The sequence below is a fragment of the Typopeltis vanoorti genome, chromosome 5 (genome assembly GCF_054136105.1).
Source record: "Typopeltis vanoorti isolate ZY-2024b chromosome 5, IOZ_Tvanoo_1.0, whole genome shotgun sequence".
Lineage (NCBI taxonomy): Eukaryota > Metazoa > Arthropoda > Arachnida > Uropygi > Thelyphonidae > Typopeltis > Typopeltis vanoorti.
The window spans coordinates 106234533-106260109 of NC_143553.1; the positions used below are offsets into that span (position 1 = coordinate 106234533).

General features: G+C 33.9%; 1 protein-coding gene across 1 annotated transcript in view; it reads left to right on the plus strand.

Annotated features, from left to right (window-relative positions):
* Positions 1–25577, plus strand: part of rg (A kinase anchor protein rugose) — a 1380990-nt gene that overhangs the window by 1163582 nt on the left and 191831 nt on the right. The window contains exons 42-43 of the mRNA XM_090393458.1: positions 6802–6921; positions 15100–15252. Coding sequence (XP_090249584.1) covers positions 6802–6921; positions 15100–15252 — 273 coding nt within the window. The remainder of the gene's footprint in view (positions 1–6801; positions 6922–15099; positions 15253–25577) is intronic.

Consider the following 25577-nt stretch of genomic DNA (forward strand, 5'->3'; position numbering starts at 1 on the left):
CATATACATCACACTATTTTATTTAATGGCCACAGTATCAGTAAAATAATTAATCCTTTTCCTACATATCAATAAAATAATCAATCCTTCTCCCAATCCACGACTTTCTCTTCAGAAAGATTTTAGTATTGCTATCACCATTCCCTGTGTCCAAGGCACACACATCAGAAAAATAGCCAGAATCTTAAAGAAATACAATCTGTACACCAGTTTGAAGTTCTACTTAAAACTAGCTACTCTTTTCTGCTCCCTCCTATCTCATTTCCAGGTGTATATATAGTTCTTTGTTCCTACAAGTTGGCCTACTATGAATAGACAGGAAGATCAGCTGCCATCCACATGGATGAACATGAAAATTACACCGCTAGTCATAATTATGGTCAATCTGGCCTTGCAGATACTGTGCACAGAATCAACTTGAAAAAGACCATCATTCTCCATCACAATAAATTTAGAAGAGAAAGTTTGTTTTTAGAATCTGCTGCTTTTAAAAAGCAGCCATTTGAATAAATACAGTTGCTTAAAACTTTCCAAAATATGGGAAACACTAATATTTCAAGATCCCAGTTTACATTCTTGGATACTGACAGTTGTCCATTGGATGTCATGCCACCTTGTTAAGACTCTAGTCTTTCCTGCATGTATTTCAGTTAGTTTTGTTCTGCCTTTGTGTATGTATATTACAAGTCTCATTTTGTACTTCCTGTCAATGTCTCTGTAACTGAAATGAAATATGGAATCATTAAATACTGTTTTTAATCTTTTTCCTAGTGCTGTTTCACTTCATTAAACTTTTGTCATGAGTTTTTTTCCAGCATTTAAGCCTTAACACACAAATACTTAGAAAATAATTAAAGGATAGGTTATAAAGATAGTCCAGACATTTTATTCTTGAAGTCCTCTGAATTTTTAATGAAGGAAGAAGAATTTTCCATAAATATGAACAGAAACTTACGTGTTTTGAGAGTTTATAGGGGAAACAATCCATACAGTTAACTATCAGTCTTAAAGGAACATTTATTTTATGTATCTTTAGAAGACCATAAATTCGAGGAGAACAGATATCTTCCTGTTTCTCATCCTGGAATTTATAGAATGTTGTACTCACAGCCTTCAGTAGTTTTGTTAATGATGTCCTATGTCTTGATAATGGATATTCCATACTAAAAGTATTTCATTCATTTTAACACCCACCTTAGCCACAGATTACAATTTACTATTGAATATGAGAAAGAAAAATTTCTCGACTTTTTAAATTTGTTAAATCCTTACTGTATAAGAAGATCTGTCATATGAACACAATCTATTGATGCTTACTGACCTCAACCATTGCCTTAAACCAAAAACTTTTTTGCATTAATGAAAATTTTCTTCATTGAGAATATTTACAACAGCTAATAGATTATGTGATCCATTCTGCCCAAAATCATATTTTCTCATCCCAAAGAAAAACTTATCAAGAATTTTTATGATTCTATATATATATATATATATATATATATATAGAATACCTAAAACGTTTTTCAGGCAAGTCATCATCCTTTATCAGGAACACTACAGAATTTGTTACATACATCAAGGATATTACAGTTAATGAAGATGACATCATGGCTAGCTTGGACATAACTTCTTTGTTCACTAATGTCCCAAAATGAAGTCCTAACATTACTCAAGGACAAGTTATCCAAAAAAATGTTAGCCTTGCTTACACATTGCATCAGGTCCGGTTACTTCAAATTTCAAAATAATATATACAAACAAAATCATGGACTGGCTATGGGTGATCCTTTATCCCCTGTACTCGCAAATATTTACTTAGAGGATTTTGAAACCAAGGCTATCTCTTCCTTTATTTTAACACCTAAAGTTTGGAAATGCTATGTAGATGATGTCTTCATTATTTGGAGCCATGGGCATGATCCCCTTATGGTTTTTTTTCCTCGAGCATCTCAATAGCTGCCATCAAAGTATTAAGTTTACTGCCGAGCTTGAAACGGATAATTCCTTGCCTTTTCTTGATGTCAAACTGACTTGCTCTTCTGGTAAACTCAAAATATTGATATATAGAAAGCCCACACATACCAACAGATATCTGCATAGTCAGTCCATCACTTCCTTCCTCATAAGCTTGGAATAATTTCCACCTTGGGACATAGAGCCTGTTCTCTTCTGGATGACCCAAATGAACTTCTTACAGAAATAAACCATCTGAAAACTTCTTTCGAAGTTAATGGATATTCCAAGAGAATCATTGAAAGATTCCTTCTTAATTCTCCTAGACATCACTCCGAAGAAACAAATAGATTCAAAGGCAATATATCTATTCCTTACATAAGTACAGTTTCACATAAATTAGCAAAAGTTCTAAGAAAATGCAATATCAGAACCTTGTTCACTCCTTCCAAAGATCCATTTCTTAATAAGCCACCCAAAACCTTGTCATCATCAACTCAAATACCCTGGTGTTTATAAAATATTGTGTGATTGTGATATTCCTTATTTTGGGCAGACAGACAAATCTGTCGAATTGCATATGGAAGAACACACGAGGGACATTACCTACAAGAGACAGCGAGCGAGTGCATTATCAAGTCATATCCTTTTCTCGGCTAATCCTAATGATGAAAACGAAAGTCACAAAGTCTGCTGGAAAAATCTACTAACATCTTCCATTGCAATGATGAACTAGCTCTGGAATCCTGTCATCTGTCAATCCTGTTCATCTAAATAATAACTTGAGCTACAACCTCCCAGATTGTCATTCAGCTGTAATCATGTACTGGTGTTCACGAGATGCTACTGGTACGCACTTTCCCCACAATACAACTAACGAAAGAACAGCTTTAAATACAACCACAACAATTTAGTGTCAATTATGTATAGAGACTCTCTATGATGTTCATAGTTTATTTAAGCTTCAGTGTTTTAGTTTTTTGCTTTTTTCTTTCTTTTATAATGTCACCTGATGTAGGCTGTTACAAGCCGAAACTAGTTGTGTTTTTATATTAAAATCTTTTTACTTAAATCTCGGTTCTAGTCATTCAATTCTTTATAAATATATATATATATATATATATATATATATATATATATATATATATATATATATATAAAATAAGTAAATAAATAATTAAAGCCAAACATCTTCAAACAACATTCTAATTACAACATTGTCTTCACTACAACTAAAAACTACAACACCTATTAAAACATAAAAACAACAGTATTGACATCTGAAATAATTACAATATCATCATGTTGTTTTCAAATTTAGCTGTCAGCCTGAATGCTACAAGCTATGTAGGATCCACTATTCATTCTTCAAATTGCAGTATTTCCAGACCTGACTCTTTACATCAAACAACAAACAAAAAATATAAATAAAAAAATATTGTCAACTTCAACAAAAAAACTATGCTATTTAACCTCCCAACCGGCTGGTTGGATGATATAGTCAGCTCTTCCTAGCTTTTTTCATGTATCAAAACTTTGTCGGCATTCTACCTTTTATCATGGCATTACCTTCCTCTGCCGTTAATCTCGTTACGGCTATTCTATAGCCATTAGTGGATTAACTGTTGCTGAGTGACCTTTGTGTCTCCCCTGTCTTTATGTCTATTGTGTTGCTTAGAATTTCATTTACTGTCCTAAGTTATTTGACCTTTTTTGCCTGTTAAAGGATTTATTGTGTCTCTTCCCAAAAATTGAAACGAATTTCACATATGCGAAAAAAATCAATCCTGAAATGACCACCGATCAACTGTTGCAGTGAATCTATTTAGTGATAGTAAATTTGGTGTATTTTATTCTACAAATCAGTGCACCGGATGAGTTGCACTGATTGTTCTTTCACTTTACGTATAATAATTGAATAATTTTTTTCAAATTTCAGAATTTTCAAATGTTTGCTTTGAAAATATTATGCCAGTTTTCTTTTCTTTTTTTAAAAGAATATTTCAAATAATTAGAGAAAAATAACGAATTAAATAAAAACTGTACCTATGTTTCATAACAGTTTTCAGGTGTGTGATAGTAATGCCATGGGGGGGGGGTTAAACTATCAGAGGCGAAATAAAGTTCAATTCTATTGTGAATGAAATTTTGATATACATATTTTGAATGATAAAAATAAGCAAATGTATCGCCTACTTTAGAAATGGGAGAACAAAATATCTGAATTATGCAGAAAATATAAATTTAAATCATAACTGTTAATTTCATTTTGTAATGACCAATTATACAAGGAAACCAAGAAAGTGAAAAGTACAAAGAACAGTACAAAGAAAGTACAAAGAACAGTAGATCACTATACAACATGAAGAAAAAATTTAGTAATATGATTAAAGAATTTCATGTTATTCTCTATAAAGCAAGGTTGCTCAAGCGTGTCCTAATGGAAATCTGTGAAGTATCATTCGATTTCAAAGATTTTGTACAAAAATAAAAATAATATAAACTGGAACGCCGGCAGCCAAGTTTTCTTTTCTTTTTTTAAATGAATATTGCAAATAATTATCGTGAATTAATTTCTTCGAGAACAAAGAAAAATCTTTTGTCTAGTAAGCGATTAGAAAAAAATTAGCGCAAAAATATAAAAAATTAAATTGGTTCTCCAAGGTAAGGCTTTGTTCACTTAAATGTTTTTAATTGAACAAATTATACAAGATCTTTATTTTGTCCAGACATTAAAATTGTATTGTACAATAAAAAGAGAAAACAAAATTATAAATAATTTCTCTATTTTTAGTCTATCCTATATAACTAAAATCCAGTTGACCAGCATGGAACAAGGAAGTGCGTTTCTTGTTATAGGCAACTGAGAGGCAGCTAGCTACGAATGCGAGATAATCCGATTAACCGTTCTCTTCAGCGTGAGGGTTTATCACACTTTCTAATGGACATGACAGTCAAATTGCACTTCTTATCCAGGTTCTTTAAACAGGTGGGCTGAAACATATCCAGATTTAGTTGGACGTCTATAGACGTCTTAGCCGTTTGGGAGGTTAAATATCATTATATGTTATTTAATTAATGAGCATCCTAGAAGTTGAGATCACTATTGTTGATTTTCAAGAAAACAAGAGAAAATTACATTGCTCAGAAACTTTAGCAGTAAGATCCAACCAATATGCAATAAACACAGACTTAATCCCATTCATAAAGTAATTAAATAAGATTATTTACTTTCCTTTATTCTCAAAATGGAATGTGTGAAGTGAAAATATGTGAAGTTACACTTCATACATTCCACTTAATATAAAGACATTCATAAGCTTTATGGCAACCTCATAATTAGTTTTATCCTTCTTCTGTAACCTGATGGGTGAATTCCTCAAAACAGCCAACATGTCATCATTAATGCTGCTGCTTATTAGCTTTTTTATCGTCATCTTTTTACATATTTTATATTTCTTATACTTAATGCTAAAATTAATGTTTTTGTTGCATTCTATTTTTGTCATTTCATGTTTTTTTTTTAAACTGTATAAATTCATTCCTTCATACATATCTTATTCTTCACTTTACATGTTTTTTTTTTATTATTCTTATACTGTTTTTTAATCTCCTAAGTTCAGTAATGAAATGAAAATTCTTAAAGTAAATAAATTTTTGAAGTTTTTACAAGATGGTGATATTCAGGTGTGTTTTTTGGTAAGTGTTCTTTCTAAAATTGATCATCATCATCATCATCATCATCAAATTCCTGCCATGTACCCTCAAGGGGTGTACAGGATATGACAGTACTACATGAAAAAAATTACATCATTACTAACTTCCTATCTACAATTTTCCTCCAAATCAGTCTGTTACTTGTCAAGACTTCAACATTATCAGATCTTATATTTCTATCGTCTAAGGCACTTTGTACCGTATCAATCCACCTATATCTTGGTCTTCCTCTGGGTCGTTTTCCTGCCAACCTGGCAGAGAACACTTGTTTTGCTAATCTTTCCTCTCCCATTCTATTTAAGTGACCATACCATCTGAGATTAGCTCTGCTAACGCATTCCTGGATGCTGACAATGTCAAGTTCTTTCCTAATATCCTCATTTTTAATATGATATTGCCATTGATGCCATCTGTTCACGCCTCTAATCTTTCTCAGGACTCTCATATCTGCGGTCTCTAGTCTTTGGTCAAGTGTTTTACTTCTGACCCAGCTCTCAGATCCATAAGTTAAAATTGGTTTGAACACAGTCTTGTATACAGCTAATTTAGTGTTCCGACTAATTTCTTTCTTATTCCATATGAATTTATTCAATTGACTTCCCACGATACCAGCTTTGCTGATTCTGTTGTCTATTTCTATATTTAGTTTACCATCTTCAGTAAAAATTGTGCCTAAGTAGCTGAAATGTTTTACTTGTTCCACGGGTTTTCCATTCACAACACAGTTGACATTTTCAATGATTCTGCCTATTTTCATTGTCTTTGTCTTTTTATTGCTGACCTTCATACCATATCTATTACAACAGCTATTCAATTTAGTCAGAGAATCTTGCAGACTTGTAGCGGATTTATTTAGAAGTATAACATCATCCGCATAAAGCAAAGAGCTGACATTAACATCTCCAATTTTGATATCATCTAAAATTGATTTTAGTCAGTAATTTTAATTTATTTAATTGATTAGCCTTATTGATTAGACTTACATTGCAGCAGCTACCTTTCCAGTAAGCTTTATTATCTTATTGTACATTAGGATAATAAATAATATTAAGCTTGTCACTTGAATACTCAATAAACATAAGGAATAAATACAATCATCATATTCACGTTTTACATTTTTTTGCATTTTAGGATCCCTTCACAACTATGTTTCTGTCATTGCAAGGGGGGAAATTTGACCATGCTAACCGTATGTTTTCTTCTGTTTCCCAAGCCTGGAAGAACTGTCAGAGAGACACGTCAGATGTAAAAGTAAGTAAAAGATAGTTGATGTGTGGAGTTCATCTTTTCTGATTATGCTGAAACTTTTTAACTTCAGTGGTATTGGAAATCTAATTTCTTTAATTCATCAGATCGATTACTTTGAAATGCATGATGATTGGGAATTCAAGAAAATGTGAAATTAGTTTCATATTGTTATCTCCTACAGATACATCCCACTTAACATAGTTATTGCATTTGTAAACATGATGAATGAAATATGATTTCACTAAATATATATGTATTATCCAAATATGCATTCCTAATTACAGATTGTTACCCTGAAATGTGCTGCAGACATAAAATAATTCATAAACACATAAACAAAAAATACAGAAACACAATATACAGTATATGAGGTCTGATCAAAAAATCTCGGACCTGTTTCTCTGGTGAACTAGACTACTTGGTGGATTGTAGTGTGTCTTAGAGTGTGTTTGCATGCATGCACATAGGACATCTAGGCAAGTTATTGCTCACATAGCTGTCATCTCATTTTGACATTTTAGAATCAGGAACAACATGTACATTAAGACTAGTATTGAAGTATTAAACTGATATGTTTTAATTACTATATTAATTTAAACATATCAGTTTTCCTTATTGGGAGATGGCATGCTAAGTTATCCAGGAGGTTCTTTTTTTTATTATTTGTTTATTTATTTTAATGCATTCATCTAAAACCTGTAGTACATTAGTATCAGTTAGATAATAGATGAATCTCATTTCCCAGCACAAGACTACAGTCATCCCTCGATTTATGTCCGCTCAAAGATACGTCCGTGATCCCGTAAGGGAATAAATAACATTTTAGACTATACTTTCGAACAAGACACAAGTGAGTGTAAAGTAAAAAGGTTTCTATTTAGCAACAATGCACCATGCGCAGTGGCAACAGCGCATTCAGCAGCAATCTTCCTCAGCAATCAGCATGTGTGTTCAACAGTTCCTCATTTTGTGTTTGGGAAATAGGTTATTTGTGTATTTTTCTTTAAATATTTTGTGGTGGGCTTACATTGCAGCAGCTACCTTTCCAGTAAGCTTTATTATCCTATTGTACATTAGGATAATAAATAGTATTAAGCTTGTCACTTGAATGCTCAATAAACATGAGTAATAAACACAATCATGATATTCAAGTTTTACTTTTTTTTTTCTTTTGCTTTAGGATCCCTTCACAACCATACACGACCAACCAAAAAAACCTAGTGAAGAATCACAGAAAAAGAGATGAGCAATTGATCTTGAAACGAAGTTGTAAGTTATGAAGTAACATGAAGCTGGTAAGCCTGTCAATGTGATCACACATGACTTTGGATGGTCTCATTCTACAGTGATGACCATTTTGAAAAACAAGGATAAAATTGTAGAGGCCATTAAAGGATCTGCTTCCATTAAATCGACGATAGTGACGGAACAGCGACAAGGTCCTATCAGTGATATCATCCACAAAAAGCAAAAATCTATGCCTGGTTTCAAAGCCTTAAAGACTGTATTATGATTCTGTTAGGAAGGGGGGGGGGGTAATGTAGCTGCACATAAACTGAAACCATTTGTGATATGGCACAGTGAGAATCCACGAGCCTTCAAAAACATTAGAAAGCATTTTAAACATAAAGAGCCAATAGGCTTCATTTCGGCGATATAAACATTATTCAAATTAAGGGGATATTAAATCCCACATTGTTTTAAAACTGAATAAGAAACTCGAAGATTAGAATCAGAGAGTTTCATGCCGAATATAGTAAACTATAAAGTTTACTATTTCATGCCAAATATAGTAAACTTTATAGTTTACTATATTCAGCATGAAACTCTCTGATTCCAGTCTTCGAGTTTCTTATTCGGTTTTAAAACAATGTGGGATTTAATATCCCCTTAATTTGAATAATGTTTATATCGCCGAAATGAAGCCTACTGGCTCTTTATATTTAAATAACTTAATGGTTGCACCTGGTTGACAACTCGTATAGCAAAGTATATAAGTTCTTTTCGCTATACCCTTTGGTATCTTCTGGTCTAGCTACTCGCTGATGAAGCCTCAAAAAAGACTGAAACTGGTCTGGGTAGTGACCTCCCACCATAATGTGATAACAGCATACATTTCCTAGGAAATGTGTTTTTACATTATGGAAAATACCTCAGAATAGCGATCTGAACTTCCCCCACCTTTGCAACAAGTTGCCCGAGATTGTACTACATACTAGGACTACTTGCATTAGCTCACGCTAGTAATTCGCCGATACTTTATAGTTTACCATATTCGGCATGAAACTCTCTGATTCCAATCTTTGAGTTTCTTATTTGGTTTTAAAACAATGTGGGATTTAATATCCCCTTAATTTGAATAATTAGAAAGCATACTCTTCCAGTTCATTATCAGAGCAATGAGAAGTCATGGATAACTCAAAAATTGTTTGAGGATGCCTTAATCAACTGTTATGAGAGTGAAATGGAAAGCTATTAAGTGAAAGAAAATGTAGAATTTAAAATTTTATTAATTCTAGATAATGCTCCAGATCATCTACCTTACATCAGTGATCTTCACCTCGAAGAACAAGGTCATGTTTGTTCCTCCAAACACTACTTCATTGATCCAACTGATGAATCAGGGAATTCCTACATTTAAGGCTTATTATTTATGGAGAACTTTTTCAAAAGCCATTTCTGTCGCTGAAGGAAATGATCAGACTCTCATGAAATTCTGGAAAGCATTCAATATTTATCATGTTATTAAAATGTTGCTGTGGCTTGGGGTGAAGTGACCTCTCAATGTATGAGTGCATATGAAAAAAGACATTAAAAAGGTTTGCGCACAATTTTGGAAGTTTGGAAAAAAATAAAGACATTTATAAATTGAGTGACGAAATGGGGCCTAGCAAACAATCTGAATCTCAAAGTGAATGATGGCGACATCATTCAACTCAAAGAAAAAGTGTCCCTGAAGAGTTGACCAATGAAAAATTGGTTGCACTGGAGGAATAATGTGCTGCAGAGAGAAAGAACGAGAAAAGGAAAAAGTGAAACAAGAAGAGGTAGTTAAACAATTCACAGTGAAGGGTCTTGCAGAACTGTTCTCTGCAGTTAGCAATGTTCTCAAAATGGCTGAAGACATGGACCACAATGTTGAACGTTTTATTAGTAGAAAGGAAAGTACATGATGCTGCTTACTATAAATAAATTTATGATGAAAAGAAGAGGAATAAGCAAAGCACATTGAACATTTTCATAAAAAAAACAAAGGTTACACCAAAAGAACCACAGCCTGGTTTTTCACATAGAGAAGGTAATGAAGACATGATTGTGGAGGAAGATTTGGGTGATTATTCTCCTTGTTTATAGTGTCAGTAATGCACAGTACAGTTTTATAAGGTTTGAAAATTAAAATAACAATACACTTATTACGGTTAAGGCCCTAAACCCTATAATGTGTCGACTTATGTCCTGCCGAATGGAATGCAACCCCAACGTAAGTTGAGTGATGACTGTATTGCAATGAAGAAGTGGCTGGTAAAAGTCAAATATCTTCACAGTCAAATAACTTCACATCACTTGCCTTAGTCATTAGCTTCTATATATGAATTGCCCAGTCCAGAAATGACTTCAGACACAAACTTTATTTGCTTACACTTGGATAAAGGATTAAACCAAGAATATAATTTCTTGGCATCTTTAATTTATGGTATAACTAAATGGGAAAACTTCCAACAACCGCTAACTTTATATTCTAACCTTTGCAAGGAACAATTAACACTAAAAATGAGTACAGAGAAAGTATAAAATACAAAAACAATAATAAACCATATCATTAACTCTTGGCTGGAGTTTAATTTTCTAAAGTCCTGTTATTTTGGAGTCCTGTTGTCTTGTGTGAAGAGCATTGGAATTAGGATTGTTGAGGATCCACACATGAAGGAAATGCATATGTGGTAAGGATCTGTTTGACTTAAGAGCTATTTTATCCTTTGTTCTTTCATCCAGATGTTACATATGCTGCAGATGAGCCATTCACACCCTGGAGATTTTAAGGCCATCATTAGTGAATTTAATGTAATCTTTTTACTGGAATTGTGCATCCTGTTTTAACGTATGCATGTTAAGTTACATGACCACTGGAACCAAATTCTTGGTATATGCCTTGGAAGGAAGGATTCTTGGAGAAGCCAAATATACTTAATTTTGTAGATGGTTTAAATGTAATATAGATGTTGTATTTGTGTAGTTTTTAAGGTATATATCTTGAATGTTTGCAATGGCTATGGCCTTATTATAATCTCTTTGAATTCTGTTGTTTTCCCACTGTAACTGTATACCTTATAAATGTTTTACTTATTTGAAATTTTTCTTTAAAGATCGTTCATCAGAACAAATAATTAATGCTCTGTTTTTGAGGTTGCTAATGACAACTAGTTGTTATGATGACAGTAGGAATCTGTGTATTGGCTGGTGTTGTATAGGTTTAAGGTTAACAGTGAAAGATAGAAAACCAGAAATCTAAGTACATTATCTTTTCAATTTCATTGGTGAATGGTTTACTTGCATTTTATGATAGGGTAAGTGGTATGTTAGATAAGGGAGAATCATATGCAGTGATATTATTGGACTTTACAAAAGCATTTGATAGATTATCACATGATTAGTTGGTGTACAAGCTGCAGAGGATGGGAATAGATAATATATTGGTTAGATGGATCAGAGATTGCTCTCTCTGAATTATACTAGCAGGTTGTGTATGATGGAGCAGTGTCTCAAAAAAAGGATAGCCAGTGACATACTCCAAGGGTTCTGTTCTTAGGCTCTTGCTGTTTAACATGTGTGTAAACGATATATCATGTTGACTGACTGGGAATCTTCAGTTGTTTGCTGATGATGCAAAGTTGGGAAGAATTATAAGTAGCACTGCTGATGTTAATTATTATTATGTGACACCTCCAGGGAGTCCAAAGACTCATCGAGGGAGAGTGTGCCAACAGCATTGAACGATTGAACCCCTTCCAACTACTAACCGCACTCAAACTTGCTTAACGTTTTGCGTGAGCCATTAGTAGCAGAGGCTCTACCAATCGAGCAACTTTTTCTCAGGAAGATTTGAATAGACTTTTTACTTGGATAAAGGTTGTCCAAGTAAAAGTCTGTGTCGATATGGTACACATCGATGGTGCAGTACTGGCAGAAAGTGGATGAGATTAGAGATTTGGGAGCGATGGTTGACAGTAGACTGAAGTTTAGAGGACATATTGCTAGTTTTGCAAAGGCTACACATCATAGTGCTGCTATAATAAGAAGTACTCTAACATCTAGGAATAAGGAAGTGGTTGTGCCGCTTCTAAAGCCCTGGTCTGACCACACTTGGACTATTGTGCTCAAATCTGGTCACCTGGGTTTCACTGTGATGTGGAGACATTGGAGAGGGTCCAGAGGCAAGTGACGAAGACAATATCAGGACTTTGGACCACTGGCTATGGAGAGAGAGAGGTTGAAAAATGTGGATTGCAGAGTTTAGTGGATATATCAGAACAAAAGACGTGATGTGATAGAGACATTTAAGTCAGTGAGAGGATTTTATCAGATTAATCCAGATGAGATTGTAAAAAGAGTGGAAGGCAAGAGGAGAAAACCAGAGGTCATCCCTGGAAGTTATTTAAGAGTGCAGTGAAGAGGAGTGTGAGGAGTAGATTTTTTACATGGAGAATTGTCAGTGAATGAAATACATTACCAGTATGTATTGTTAATGCAAGGAGTGTTAAGGATTTTAAAATTTGATATGATAAATATGTTGTCAGTTGATGAACCTCCCATGATGATTGTGCCGACTCCATGGAGAGTGCAATAATAATAATAACTGTTGCACCTTTACAAAAGAATTTTCTGTGAGAGTACTTCTTGATACCTGGAAAAAGACAGTTATTATTGCCTTTTCTTAGTCAGGAAAGGATTCAAAATCCCCAAATAACTAGCATCCAATTGCTCTGACCAGCTGATTATGCAAGATTCTGGAAAAAATGTTAATTCTCTTGTCTTTTATAGTTTCTGGGTAGAATCAACTTTTTTTTTTTTCCAGAACACAATCTGGCTTCCCAAAAACATCATTCTACTACTAATCATCTAGTCAGGCTGGAGGCATACATTAGCAATGCTTTGCTAAAATGTCAGCATCCAGTATTGGTTTTCTTCGATATGGAAAAAGCATATGACGCTGTTTGAAGATTTCAAATATTGAAAGACTTACACAGTTTAAGTCTAAGAGGAAATCTTCCTGTTTTGATCAAGAACTTTTTATCTAACCAAATCTGCCAAATACTAGTGGGAACTGCTCTTTCTTGATCATATAACCAAGATCACGGGTTCTCACAGTATACAGTGTTAAGTGTCATGCTTTTTGTAGTCAAGGTCAACTCAATAACAGAACAACTCCCTCCAACAGTCAATAATTCTGTGTGTGAAGGTTTCTATGGTTCAGTAGTTTGAGAGATAGATTCCAGTATTGAGACCACATGTTTATTAAATATGAACAGGATACGTACAAACAGGATATGTGAAAACCCGACAAGTTTCATAAGTCGTATGACTTATGAAACTTGTAATCTAACTCGAGAAACATCTAATGAACTTCCTCGTTTCACAAGGAAGCGGCAAAAATGCTTAGAATTCCTACACAGTGCAACAAAAACCAAGGGGTTTGATATTACACCAAGTATGGTTGGCATTCATAAAAAATCTAACTTCCTCAGATCTCGGACATAACACACGTGAAGCACAGAACGTGACAACAAATAACAACATTCCAACAAACATTCAGTAATGAATTTCACAATTTTTTTAATGTTACAGTTAGAAACATCTAATTGACTATGAATTTAATCTTTGTTAGTTGTATTTAACCTTTTTTTATACACCGATGCCCCTGATGATGTAAGTCATACGACTTACGAAACTTGTTGGGTTTTCACATATCCTGTTCGTATTTAATAAACATGTGGTCTCAATACTGGAATCTATTTCTCGAGTCAGTAATTCTACCTATGTGGATGACTTCCCCATCTTCTCTCATTCATGTAATATGAGTGTCATAGAAAGACAGCTATAGCAAGCTGTTGACCATCTCTCAAAATGAACGCTTGCAAATGGGTTCAGATTTTCACAGCAGAAAACAGCTTGTGTACATTTTTGCTGAAGACATGGTCTTCGCCCTGACTAGGACAAGTATTAATTGTAGCTTCACCAGAAGCCAAATTCTTGGGATTCATATTTGACAATAAACTTAGTTTTCCTCTCCTCACATACATCAGTTATGAGACATGCACCATAAAGCAATGAACAGCTATTACACCCTATCTTCCACCTCTTGGGGTTCTGACAAATGTTCTTTGCTTTATTTGTTTAGAGCATTGATAAGATCAAAACTTTGATTATGGGTCCTAACCCTATGCTTTTGCGAGGGAAAGTTCCCTGTGATGGTTAGACCCTTTTCACTATCACGACATCAGAATTGCAACTGAAGCATTTCACACATCACCTATTCCTAATCTGTACATCAAAACAAACAAACCACCTTTGTTGCTTCATTGTTCAACTGCTGTCTCTGTTATACACAACGAAAATAAAATCCCTGCCAGACCATCCCACTTAGCCAACTGTTTTTTGTCCACAATGGGAGAATCTGTACAACATGCGACAGACTGACATAAAACTCTTTGCAAATATACACTCAAATGAGGAATATGCTAGCATCTTACAGTAGTTTGTCATGTTCTTGAAGAGTATCACAGATTCATGAAAGAAGAAGAAGAATGAGGAAGATAAGGAAATTGAACCCTTGCTGAGGCAAAACTTTGTATTTGCCACTTCTGGCCTTCAATAAGCAAGGCAATATGGTATTTCACTGGGCAAAAATCATCTACATCTAAAAGTCTAGTTGCTGTTTCCTCCCAGTAAGGAAGATATGTTTTTGTATTTGCAGTATGCTCAAATCTCCATTTGTGGAAACTGGGCAAATGAGAGTATCACTTTTGACTGAACCTAGAGAGAGAGACGACTATATATTGTGTACCAGTCCTTTAGTAATCCAAAGTAACTTTTTAATACTTAGTTAATACAAGCAAATATGAAGTAACTTATGACATTAATAATAATTAACAGGTCCTAATTATAGTATGATTACTTCTACAGGAATTAATTCCAGAATTTTTCTACCTGCCTGAAATGTTTGTCAACAGTAATGGTTATAATCTTGGTCATCAAGAGGATGGTACTCAAGTAGGACATGTAGAGCTACCACCATGGGCATCTTCACCAGAAGAATTTGTTAGAATAAATCGAATGGTAATTATTCAGATTTTTAGTTTCTTACTAAATTATTATTTTATAAAGTCTGTTTATTAGTTATTTTATTTTTTGCCTTAAGGATCTTTTATATTAAACAGAATTTGATATGCATTTCTATAGATCTATATGCAAAATATTTAGTGATAAGATAAATAGGAAATATAGTTTCTATATTTCCTATTTATGAAACTGGTTTAATTAGTTGAATGGTTAGCACATCTACTCTCCAACCAATAGGTTGCAGGTTTAATCCCGTTGTGAGCATAGATGTTTGTGAGTGTCTTTAGGTGGTCAATAAATTTCATATCCCAGTGTGAGACCTCTACCCTGTTTATTAAAGGCCTGAAGTGGCTTGAAGAAGTTCTGTGTTTCAGGAGCAGGATTTAGGGATTATGTAAAAATATAAAATAAATAATAAAATAGAAAAGTTGAATTGTATTCAGAATTAATTTATATGTTAATTTCAGTAAAATAGGTAATTTAATACAATGAAAATAAAAATATTTATTAAGAATTATGATGTTAAATTGGTATATATTCTATACTTACATTGTAATGCTCTTACAGAAACTTTTTGATTTGTTAACTTATGAATAAAACTTGAATTCGCCAGTGGAGCGAGGAAAGTCTAGTGAATTTTGATGCTGCCAAAACCCATCTGTCTTATTTCTCATAAGAAAGGTTTTTCTTCACTCCCCTTTACTTTTTTTTTTTTTTACCATAATATTCAGATCTCCAGTCAGAATAATATTTTCCTACTTTTTTTGGTGGTTTACACTACTAGCATTTTCTGGCAAACACATCAAGAATACTTGATGATATCCAAAAGAGGATATCATCAAGTATTCTTGATGATATCTATCAAGTTACACCCCCCCCACACACACAGATTCTTTCCAATCATTTCCTCATAGGCACTTTATTTCTGCATTATGCGTTTTGCCGTTTCTGTAAGTATTTTCATGGACATTACCTCACTGAAATAGCTGCCACCATTCTTCCTCTTTCCTTTGAATATGTAAACACACATGTCATGTAATTTAAATGACTGCCTGTGCTTTTAATATTTATACACATATAAATTTATATTAAATCTAGCTTAAGTTATCATGACTGAATGTGGTGGGTTTATCTGAGTAGTGTAGTAGCTGTTGTGTCTGATGCAGTGCATTGTATTGCTTTCCCCCCCTATTATGGCAGCCCAGGATTCCATTGTCTAGTACATTGTCACCCAAGCTACTATCATTTAATAACTACATTTTACCTAATATCATCCAGAATTTTGTGGCATATTTGCTTCCCATAAGTTGAAAATGTGGCGGATGAGAAATGGGCATATGTCCTTGTGCATGAGATGTAGGCAATAGGAAATGCTAAGTTTCTTGAATGTTAGTTATCCTAGCCTTGAATAACAGTGGAAGTACTGCATTGGAAATGAATAATTGTTGACAGAAAGATACTAGTGACATGAGAAAACTGTGCCTGAGGTGCTGATGATAATAGCTCTGATAGATGGGCTTGATTGTGTAGATGCCAAGTGAAGTCAAGATGCTTAGCGAGAGAGAGAGAGAGAGAGAGAGAGAGAGAGAGAGAGAGAGAGAGAGGGGTACCAAGAGAGAGGAAGTGGAAGACAAGAAAACTGAGTTGAAAATAGTGAAGGGAGAGATTAGAAAACATGAGAGAAAGAGAGAAAAAAGTCATGGGAATAAAAGAAGACTGTGAGAGAATGGCAAGCCAAGGAAAGATAGGAAATGAGAGAAAAAAAGAGTAAAGGACAGAAGAGGGATGATAAAAGGAGGAGAGAGAGAGAGAGGGAGGGGGGAATGAAAATGTAGCTGTGAGAGTATGACACAAGGTTATTTGATGATTGTACAGAGCAGAATATTAGTGGTGCTCTTACTTGACAGGTGTGTGTGACTGGCTATGAAGCAAGATGAAAATGTTGATGAGATGATAGTGATAACTGGTATGAATGACCTGAGAAGTAATATATGAATTAGGTAGCAAAAGATTTGAGATCATTAGTTAAAATGGTGCAGAAAAGTGAGACAAAAGATAATGAGTGTTTTACCTAGATGTGATAATGCAGAGTTGAGGACAACAGGGAAATAATGAATGACATGATAGGTGCAATATGTAGGAAGAAAGATTTGGAATACACAGTTGCTTGGAGCACATTTATTAATAGAAAATATGCTGCTCTTTGGGCAGGTGAAAGTATTAGAGCAGGGATATTAGAGTTCACACGTCAAATGGCATTGTGTGGAATGCTTGGGGAGAGATGTGGATTTGACTGAGTTGAATCTGGGAAGAATAATAATCATTATGGAAATACTGATAATGCACTGATTTTCAATATACAAATGCCCGTACTATCAAGAACAAGAATAATGGGAATGAGGTGTTGTGGCATTGATAGATCTGCCTGTCAGAAGATTAATGGTATCAGCAAAATGTGGTTTATGGAAGATAATGTCCTGGCAGAAATAGAAGTAGAAGGGTATAAAATATTTTTACAGAATGGTTTCATATTCTTAGTAGTGAGTTGTGTTTCTCAGGGTAGAGAATTGAGAGAGAAATGACGATGATCTTGAGAATGTATTATGTATATATCAGACCGACACACAAAGGGTTTCAAAACCTATAAGACATCAGTGCCATGTTGGGTATGGTGTGAGTTAGACATGCAGGACACTATTTAGTACAAGGTTGCTTTAGACAAGGAATCATAAGGGTGATGAGTGGAAAATTCTTCAGGAAAATTGGTTTGTCAAGTGCAAAAGTGATCATTATGAAAGATTTTTAACTATAGCAATATAGATTGGACTGAGGAAACAGCATATAGTAATAAGGAGAATTCTTGAGGGAGAAATGTTTTAGGCAGCATGTGGCAGAGAGAACACAAGTTGCAAAAATTTTGGATTGAGTCATAACAACTGATTAATTTTGAGTTGGATATCATTTTGTCTAGTTGGTGAGAGTGACTATATAGTTTTGACTTGTAGGATGAATATGCAATCAGAAGTATCGTAAAGGAAGAAATTTATAAGGAATTATAAAGCAGATGATTATAATATACTTAGAAACCAGCTTGGGGCAACACCATGGTAGAGAGATCAAGGTAGCAAGGTTAGAAATACTTGCTAGTGATATTGGCAAAATGCATACCTCAAGTGAAGATAGGGATTTGGAGTATGGTGAATGAATAAGGAATTCAAATAGGTATTGCAAATAAAAAAAAAAAAAGAGATTGTGGAGGAAAAAGTGCTAAAGTATGAAGGTGGAGAGTATTTTTATGAGGAATATAAGACTAAAAAAAGGTGAATAGCGTAGTAATGGCAAATTTTTGAATATGAGATTACACCAGCATTGTATTTTAAGAAAAAACCCTAAGGAGTTCTTGATTATTTTATTGTGTGGCAGTAGAAGGAGAAATGTGGATGAATGAGCTTGCTAGGTGGAGACAATTCAGATAACATATTACAGCTGTTTATTGATCATTTTATTGAGGTATTTCACCTGGTAAAGCAGATTTTATTCTTGAAGGGTGGAGAGGTTTAGAGCAGTGATTCTCAACCTATGGGCAGATGTAAAATACCTAAAGTGGGGGCGAGAAGAAAGTGGAAATCAAAGGAAAAACTGAAAAACTACTTTATTGAAACAAAAGCATTTAATGAAACTGTTTAGTGACACAAAAACATAAAATACACTCTGGAAATAAAATAATAAAATGTATAAAATCCACTGTATTGAATAAACTAGTTATGCTTATGGGAACATATCAATATTGCAAAATATACCGAGCAACTAATTAAAAACTAAACAATAACAATGAATCTAAAATTTAATGGCTTCCTTGGGCCTGTGTTGCAGAGAAAAGCTTTCATACGATGGTAATACATTGGAAATTGACACTCTTAGTTCTCTTTCTATATTTAACTGAGATCTACATTTTGTTTTTAAATCAGCCACTGCAGAAAACCCGATTTCACAAAGATAAGATGTTGGAAATGGCAAAAGTGCATGAAAAGCTTTTGACTTGAGTGCAGAAAATTCATCATCAACACCAGCCCAAAATTCATACAGCGATTTAGATGCAAATTGTCTTTTGATTTCGCCGCCTGACATCAAGTCTATAAATTGTTCTGCTTCTTCAATTGGGAAACCTTCAGGGGTAATTTGAAATGGGTTTTTAACCCACTCGTACATTGCCATTATGTTGTCGTCAGTTATAAAATAGTTTCTAAAATTCTTTATCAACATTGTTAAATGATTTTCAGTAGTTGCAAATAAAACTTTGATGTGTTGCTCTTCAGCCTTGTAGGCTTTGATAAATTCATCCACATTTGCAAATATTTCTAATTTTTGTTGCTTTACCTTTTTGTTCCGTAAATCTAGTTTTTTACAAAAAGCATTAACTTTGTCACTCATCTCTAAGATATGTGTATTTTTTCCTTAGAGTTACTAGTTTAATATATTTAGTTTCTTGAATATGTCCACCAAGTGGTTCAATTTCATCACAAATAAGTGGTCTCTAAACTTCTCTGCTTCTTCATGATTTTCCTCTTCCAAGAAGATTGCTATTTTCATCTCTTGATTTGTAAACATTTTCCCTATGGTAACCATCTTGTCTCACAATAAAATAGTAATCCTACTTTTCCACTCCTGGGGTGTCGTCCTGTTTTGCTTAATGTGTCATTTTCAGTACAATTCTAGTCTCCAGCTGCTATGATGTAGTGGGCACAATGTAAATATGGCTCCAATTCCTGGAAAAATTTTGCCTAACTGTTCCATTGGATGGAGCATAAACATTTATAAACTTTATTACACATTCACAGTATTTCCAGTCTATTGTCAAAATTCCTCCTTCTGCATCCCTTTGGATATTACAGAATGACCAAAGGAGGAGAGGGGGCAAGAATAAGAACTCCTACTCCAGCCCTGTTAAATCTTCCAAAACTCCAATCAGAAAGAAGGAATATCTACCTGTTAAACATTTTATATCTGCATAAGTATGTTTCTTGGAGAAACAAAAACCTGATATTATGGCTTAGCATAAGTTTCCATATAGTTTCTTGTTTAATTTGCCTGTGGAATCCTCATACATTTAATGAGGTGATGCAGAAAGGAGATGCTATGATTAATGAAGTGTCACTTTTAAATTTTGGATGAACCTGATAAGGTCTTCAAGCTGTGAAGGAGAAATTGTGTAGCCTGCTTCTTTTAAACTGTTATCCAGTTTTTTACAGTTGCTTTCCATTATTTCAATTTCATCCCTATCATTCTTCATTTGGAAGCTAGTTATTTTCTTTTCATGAAAATAAAAAGAAAAGAACCAATTCATGATAATTGTACTGAGAAAACTTTGAATCAGTGAACTTTATTATATTTTCTTTAATTGTATCTTTTGTTTTCTCTTTATTATCGTGAGTTGGTTCTTCATAATCCATACACTCTTCTGAGCCTGAAGAGTTTTCATTTGATGGTCCACAATCTTCTCCATCTTTACATTTTTTATTACTTCTTTTTCTTTTAGATGTAGTTCTTTTTTTAATTTTTTTTTGTTTATTTAAATTTTTTTTATTAATTCATCTTTCATTTTTGATGATCTTGTGCGCATATTAAGTTCTTTCATTTGTCTTGCTTGCTTGTCTGTTTCTTCTTCAGTTTCTCCTTGTAGAACGGTTTCATGTGTTTGCATTTCGTTTTGTACCTGTTCAATTGTTATACTAGGTTCATTATTGTTAATTTCCACTGATGTTCCAACGGTATTTGACTGGAAAAGTGACTCCCGCAGTTCTGGAATTTTTGGGCTAATTTCTAGCTGATTTGGTCATGCACTTTTTGTGATTTTATTAAGTGTAGTTTGTTTAAAAGCTGCATCTTTACTAGACTGAATTGGAAGATCCAGGAATTCTTCATTTTGTCTCTCTGATATATATATATATACGGTGTTCTAATTGACTCTACCGGTGCTTCCACTCTTTCGTCAAAAGTTCTAAAGTGACAGGTATTAATGCATTGTTTTCAGAACTTTCACAATTCTGACATGGTTTGAGACATTGCTTAGCAATATATCCGATCTCCATGCAGTTGAAGCATTTAGATTTGGGGCAGTTACCACCTAAGTGATCATATGAACCACAACGCAGCCACTGCCATTGTTCTCTGATCCTATGAAGGAGTAAACAGCCAATCCCGACTTGCCATACAGATGATTGCAGATGTGTTAGTGAAATATTAGTGAGTTTAATAAATATTTTAATTAACATTCCTCATTATGTTAATAGAGTAGTCACTTTTCTTTTTTTTTCTTTTTTTCTTTTTTTTTTTAGTCACTTTCATTATTTGTCTGGGCATGCATTCAGGCAGATTTTATCAAATTCATCAAGTGGTTTTCCATTTATACACAAGGTGGCCATAATTCTCTAAAGACTCTCGCTGCTCCTCTATGAGCATATAACGTAGGGAACCAGTCTTTATTTCCCAACCTCAGTGTCATTGGGTTTCTCGGTGGATTGTAGATTGTGGAACTCGCTGAGTAGACACATTTAATTATGAAAGACTCTGAATGAATATATAAAATGAAGATGGTGATATTTTGAATAAATAAGGAAATATATCAGTTCCTAGATAGGGATAGGAGAAATTTAGTTACTAGTTGCAAGTTAGTATGTAAGTTAGTCAGTAAATTACTTTGTAAGTTAGTTTTAAGAAGGGAACAAATAAATCATGTGCTTTGTCGATGAATATACAGGGAAGGAAATATATATATAAGAAAGAAGTAAAATAATGACCTACGTACTGGTCTTGGTGTCGTGCTTAGAAGAGCAGCCACCATATACTGCGATCTATTGGGACTCATCCTCTGACTGGGGGATTTGACTCCACACCCAAAGACCATAATGAACTAAGAGGGTGATATTTTGATTGAATAAGGAAATATATCAGTTCCTAGATAGGGATATGGGGAATTTAGTTATTAGTAGTAAGTTAATCAGTTAGTAAGTTAGTTTTAAGAAGGGCACAAATAAATCATGTGCTTGGTCGATGAACATATAGAGAAGGAAATATGAAGGAAATATATAAGAAAGAAGTAAAGTGATGACCTAGGTACTAGTCTGGGTGTCGTACTTAGAAGAGCAGCCACCATACTGTGATCTATTGATCTTCCCCTATTCAGAACCTTATGTCACTCAATTTAACAACTGGAATATGCCAAATTTGGTAGGGAGATTAATCAAGACACGAGAAGAAGGTTTTTGTGAAAACAATTTTAGTTCAAAAAGTCACCGATAGGGGGAATATAGAATTGTAAAAAAAACTCATTAGAATGGTCAGTTAAATGAATAACAAAGACTAAGCTGAAATGAAAGATTTCCTTTATGTATTGAACTTATGATAACACAGCAATTAAACATTTAATATCGATTTAATTTAACAGAGTAATTACGGTATTGAGCCTCCATAGCTCAGTCATTATAGACAAAGCCCTTTGGTCGGAAAGATGTGGGGGGTTTCATTCCCATCAGTAACATGAGGAACCTTTATTTGGTTTCCTTTGATCAAAGGTGAGTTAGCCAGTCTCTTATAGAGGTAGGGGGTATTTTCACTTGGAAACTTGGGTTTTTCGTCCCCCAGAACAGGCAAACCCCGTGAAGCACGTATCTACAGACATCGGACACACCGGGAGGCATAGGGCCAACCACCTTATCCTCAAGAGAGTTGCAGTTGTAAGAATAAAAAAACCTCGACACCATAAAAGGTAAAAGAGGAGGATTAAGAAAGAAAGAAAGAATTATGGCATTACAGTTACTGGAGCGTAAGTGTTGTCACAAACCTGTTGCACACAACTCGAGCACATTGATTTCACCCATGGAAAGAGGATCTGGTTGAATGTGGTCACTTTTCTCATAGACCAGAAATTGCATTCTGTACATAGCATTCTCAACAGCAGAATACATAAAATGTTTGAAGGAATGGTTCTCTAAAAAAAATTTTTTTCATGGAATCCTTTTTCCCATGTCTTGATTAGACTCCCAACCAAATTTGGTGATAGTTGTTAGATTGAGCTACATAGGGCTTGAATAGGGGAAATTTAATTATGGCCACCTTGTAGATATGTCTGTGTGTGTGCACGCATACACGTGTGCTTCTCCACCTTGTTCTTTTGTGAATTTTTTTAAACTTGTTTTTATACACTAACTTTTATACCTGTTTATGCTGAGACATTGTATTGAAACAATGACCTTAGCTGTCCTCCTTGCACCACTAAACCCAAAACCATACCAGATCAATCTTCCTGTAGGTGTTTTTTTTTTTTTTTTTTTTTTTTTTTTTTTTTTTTTTTTTGGTATGGTAAAACAGATGATTATTAAACACTGGTTTTTGATAAGCAGGTATATGATCGGATTTACAACTTAATTGTAGATTATGTTTTGCTGGTATAATTGTAGTATTTTGAACAGTTTTTCTCTTAGCCTCTTGTCATATGGCTTCTCCAAATTTACAAAACTTAAATAAACATCTTTGTTATTTTCCTATGATTTTGCAGCTATTTGTCTTAAAGTGAATATCTGATATCAACAACCTGCAACTTGGAGAAAAACAAGCTCACTTGTTCTTCTCCAAGTTTATCTTCCATGAGTTGTTCTTTGCTTCTTCTCGAGTATGCTTACACTTCTCTGATATACCAAAACACTCACTTGGAAATTTCTCACATTGGCATTCAGTTTTATGTTTTTTTCCCTTTTTTAAAACTCTTGTTTTTGAGCATTTCTGATTGTTGAATTTAATCTACTCCAGTTGCCTTTCTACATTTCCTGGTTTCTGATGAATTTTTCTATCTCAAATATGGATATGTACCCTGCCTTCATTCCTTTTTTCTAATATTTTTCTAGCACTGTTCTGTCATTTCTTGTTTCATTTAGTAATCCTTCAGAGTAATTAACTCTAGACATCTAGGGCATTTTTGTCTTCAGTTTTCTTGCCAACCTTTATCATCTCTGATTCCTTTCATAGTACTCCTTCCTCCATTTCTAAGCTTTTTCAATAGCTTCCAGAACATTTTACCACTTTCCTGATATTTATCTTCTGTGTTCTTACCAGGCTTTTTCCATTACATTTTTTTCTCTGTATTCTCTTAGAGCACATGTCTGATTTACTTGCAACTTTCAATATGCTTTCTTCTTTTCCAGGACTGCCTCTTATAATTATTATTGGCTTTACTCTTTCTCCAGATTTTCTTACTAAAACATTTCTGTGTTATTCATTTCCTACTTTGCTGTTTAGACTTTTAATAAGGACAAAATTTTTCTTTTTCTTTATGTCAGCTACCTTCTGTAATGACCCCAAAATATTCTTCACTTTTTTCTTAGTATAACTTTCTGTTGGATCATATACACATAGAAATTTAATTGTCCAATTCCCCATTTTGATGTCCACATCATTCTACTTGAAATTGCATTACCATCCAGGAAGGTCATTTTTATGTTTAGTGTTGAAAACTATAGCTATTCCTTCATTTTCCTGATCATCATTTTTCTTGAATATAGCATTTTGTAATTGTTATTTAGAAGTATGTCACTTTTTTTGTCTTCTTTGTTCCAGTAACACCAGTTATGTTGATATGGTACTTCTGTAATTCTTTTATGTATTATATTATGATATCATATCATCAATCCATCATGATTTTGGTCAGTGTTGTGATTGTTTTATCTCTCGTGGAATCCAGTCCAGTACATCTTTTGTCTATTGTTGATCTTGTCTTCGAGCAATATGCCCAGCCTATCACCACTTCAGATATTTCACTCTTTCACTGATGTCAGAGACTTTGGTTTTGATTTCTTATCCACATATTCCTTTTATGATCCAGTTCTTGTGATAACAAGAATGCTTCTTTCCATAGTAATTTATGTTGTTCTTAATTTTTGAAATTCCTTTGCATTTTGTCCGTGTTTCACAGCCATATGTCAATATAGGAAGAATACATTGGTTATAAACTTTCCTTTTTAGGCATAATGGTAATTAATGGCTTTTGGATCTTGGCTGTAATTTTCCAAATGCTTTCCATCCAAGCATTGTGCATCTTTTAATTTCTTCCATGGTAATTTAGAGTTCATGAGTATGAGTCTGTAATTCATGTGTAGTTGAAGTAAAGATAATTATATATTCTGGAAAATGTAAATAGCTTAAATATCTTCCATTTATCTTGAGATCTTTTTTTTTTTTTCAAGAAGTTTGAATATTCCTTCTAGGTATGCTGTAAATAGTTTTCTGTCACCATGTCTTATGCCTCTCTGTATTTCCACAATAGAGATGTT